The sequence below is a fragment of the Citrus clementina genome, unplaced genomic scaffold (genome assembly GCF_000493195.1).
Source record: "Citrus clementina cultivar Clemenules unplaced genomic scaffold, Citrus_clementina_v1.0 scaffold_6, whole genome shotgun sequence".
In the NCBI taxonomy this organism is placed as follows: Eukaryota; Viridiplantae; Streptophyta; class Magnoliopsida; order Sapindales; family Rutaceae; genus Citrus; species Citrus x clementina.
Genome location: NW_006262139.1, coordinates 24,852,860 through 24,856,197, shown reverse-complemented (window position 1 = coordinate 24,856,197; position 3,338 = coordinate 24,852,860). Strand labels below are relative to the sequence as shown.

The 3,338-nt window shown below is 32.9% G+C and overlaps 1 protein-coding gene across 1 annotated transcript; it reads right to left on the bottom strand.

Annotated features, from left to right (window-relative positions):
• Positions 1 to 1,007: 1,007 nt before the first annotated feature.
• LOC18038776 (F-box/kelch-repeat protein At3g23880) lies at positions 1,008 to 3,132 on the bottom strand. The gene is made up of 2 exons (XM_024182825.1): positions 2,949 to 3,132; positions 1,008 to 2,490 (listed from the first exon to the last, which is right to left on the bottom strand). The coding sequence occupies exon 2, from the start codon at positions 2,461 to 2,463 to the stop codon at positions 1,273 to 1,275; it is 1,191 nt and encodes a 396-aa protein (XP_024038593.1). The 5' UTR covers positions 2,464 to 2,490; positions 2,949 to 3,132; the 3' UTR covers positions 1,008 to 1,272.
• Positions 3,133 to 3,338: the final 206 nt, after the last annotated feature.

The window sequence follows — 3,338 nt, the reverse complement described above, 5'->3', positions numbered from 1 at the left end:
AAACCTTCATTCAATTGCTGGCCAAAAATCATTTGAACATATAACCATGTGTTCAATAAATCATTTCGTTTAAAACAATTGTTTATATCACATAGTGTCACTTGTACTCCCGGTGACCCGGTCGGTAATTCAATCAGGGTATTGTATCTAGCAATATTCATCAATAGATGATAGAAAATACATCACAATAAAACAAAATAGTTTGACAGATAGAGAAATTAATTAGTATATCTCAAAGATAAAAGTTCACTGCACAATTTTCTGTAGAAATTATTTTACTTTGAGTCTCTTATACATTAGAGGATTCATTGATCTTGCTCAAGTACACTGTCAGCATTACAGATCATGGACAAAATCTCTATTTAAATAAGCTCTATTTGAAAAGCCAAGCTAAACGGAGCATATGCAAACTAAGCAACGTGGAAATTCTTCACGTGCTTATAGTTGTAAATATGAGAAGCATCCGACACAACTTTATTCTAATGGAAAAGATTTCAAATCTACCGGACATGTCTCAAATTAGCCGTGAAATGTTTCAAGACCCTTATTAAATATCAATAATCAAGTTCACAAGATAATACAGCAGCGATAAACAAACAGTCAGAATTCAATGAGTTAATTCAAAGCATGATCCAATCCCTGCGGTAACAGATAGTTCACATGCAATTATAACAGAAGCATAATCTTCCATGTCAATGGATAAACTTGGTTGGCTCATATAATGTTCAGGAAAAACTGTAAATAATCCCCAGCCATGAGTGGCAAGAAATTTAGATCTTTCAGGGTGCTAAATTTATACCCTATCACTACTCCAATCCTCATCTTCCGTGAGGAACAGATATCTACTCATATTTACATGATTCATTGTAATTCATCTGTTAAAATTAAATAAAAGCATTAAACATGGAGGCATTCTAGAAGCATCAAATTGACAAATGATAAGAAAGATTGTCTAACACTAAGCCAAATCTTGGGTAAGGGTCGAAAAATACAAGCCTGTTCTTGACTTAACCACAAGCAATTCATTGAAGTTTATAAACTGCAAACAGCTACTTGCTGAAAAAGCCAAATAAAGTAAGCTTTAAGCAAGAGGGCAATCAAGAAGAGAAATAACTGACAAAAGACTTCTATTAAAATATCATTAGATGATAAGAAAACTAATCTAATACTTGGCCCAAATATATTAGACACTTCTCCAAGTCAGCTGAGGCATAATTTCATTCATCAAGTTATGAGTTATGATGTCCTATGTCAAGCTTATTTCCATCCCTCCTAGGTTATGAGCTTATGTCCTCCTCTGACTGAAACTAGACTGCTCATGTAATTTACTACATAAAGCAGCCGAAAATCAAACAACGAAGTGCCAAATTTATCTTGAATTTTCAGGGTACACGGTAGAACAGGAAGCTTTTTGATTTCTTTGGTGCCAAGGTTGTAGGAACATGCTTCTCTATAGTAGTCTTCCATGATAAGCTCACCCCTTTCACAAAATGATAATGGTCTCTTGATTTCGCAAAAGGGTTCAGTGGTAAATATTTTTTTCCAGATTTCATTGGCTCCAAATTCATCCATGACCCATATCTGGATCTCATACGATTTTCTGTACTTATCACGCAAAACAAAGGCAAGAGATTCATTCAAAACTGTAAGCTTTGAAAATTCCTGATCAATCTCATTAAGAATATTTGGCACTGGTAACTTTTGAAAGACCTCATCACTCATGTCAAAAGAAAAAATAAAATCTCCATTAACCAGATTATTATAATTAATCCCAACCGACTTATCCCACGAAATCCAATAACAAGCTCCTCTGAAGTATTGACATTCAAAATTGTCCTTAAGAAAACGAGTCCCAGCTCCTAAAAAGTCTATGTTTGCGACTAGTTCCCTCCAGCAATCTGCACTCAAGGTGTACACCTCGACCTTTAAATGACAAAGACCAGAGCCATCCGAAATACACAATATTCGTACAACTTTGTAATCATTGGATTTGACATCGTAACCAAAGCCAACACAACCCATCCAGTAGCTAAAAGAGTGGTAACAGTGTTCACGGAGGTGTCTGAATTCTCTAATAGCTGGGTTAGCCAAAACAACTCTACCAGAAAGCAAAGCGAAACATACAATGCCATGGCAATGACCCACGAGTTTATAATCTGGTTTATCCTCATACCACCGATATTCAATAATCTTACCAACAGTAAAAATGTGATTACAATCACAGAAGTGGAAGAACAAGCCATTTGCTTCTGAAATATCAAATGAGATGGGCCGTGAAATGACAAGAGCACAACTGTTCTTGTTACGTATCTGGTTGCGGAGATGCTTAACTACGAATCTAGAGTTCGTAATGAGAGAATACCATGACTTTTGTACGCATTTGGAACACAACAGCGAGTCTACAGGCAGTAATACAAGAATCTTGAACACCAATTCTTCAGGAAGATCACTAAACCCTGCCATTGATTTCCGCCCTTGCTTCTAATATATCTGCAAAATGCAATGCATACTGATACTATCATTTGTTGAGGAATATTTTTCAAAAATCTAGCCATTAAATTAAGAAATAACATAGTTTGCATGTGTGAGGGTATTAATAAGTCAATTTTATCTAGAAGATATAATATTGGTAAACAATAGATTATTAAATAAAATTACAAATTTATTTTTATCTATTAAATAATAAATGATTAAATAAAATTTAAATGATTATATTTAAAATATAATAATCACTATGTCCTAATAGCAAAACCGATACATAAAAAACAATCAATCATATATTTCAATCCTTGACATCAAATTAAAGTAAAAGATTATAACTTGTTATCATGCAAACACGAAATCAGATCAATAAATCATCAAAAAGAAACTAAAAATCGAAGCTTCGAATCAAACAGAGCTTCGTATACAAAAAGACTAAATGGGTTGGGATCTAGAGAGAAGCTTACCAGTGAAGAAAACCCAGAAGGAGAATCAGAAAAAGATAAAATCACGTAACGGGCATATGCAGAAAAAGGGGATTATAAGAGAGAGAATTTAGGGATTGATTGAATTGTGCTTTTTGTTTGGTGTTATTTTGCTTTGCGTCAGCCTTTGCTGTTTCAGAGTCAGAACTTAAAGTTTCTGTTATATTCTCAGAGGCTTGATTAAGATTTTTGAAGATTTAAGATTTTTAACTTAATAATTTAAAGTGATTTAATTTAATTAATTAAGTTAATTAGAGGTGTTTATTTTTATAATTTAATGAGATTTTTTAGATAATTTTGACTTAATAAAATAAGTTAATTTTTTTTTTTTTTTTTACTTAATAGAGAAATTTAAATTAAGTCAATTACTTA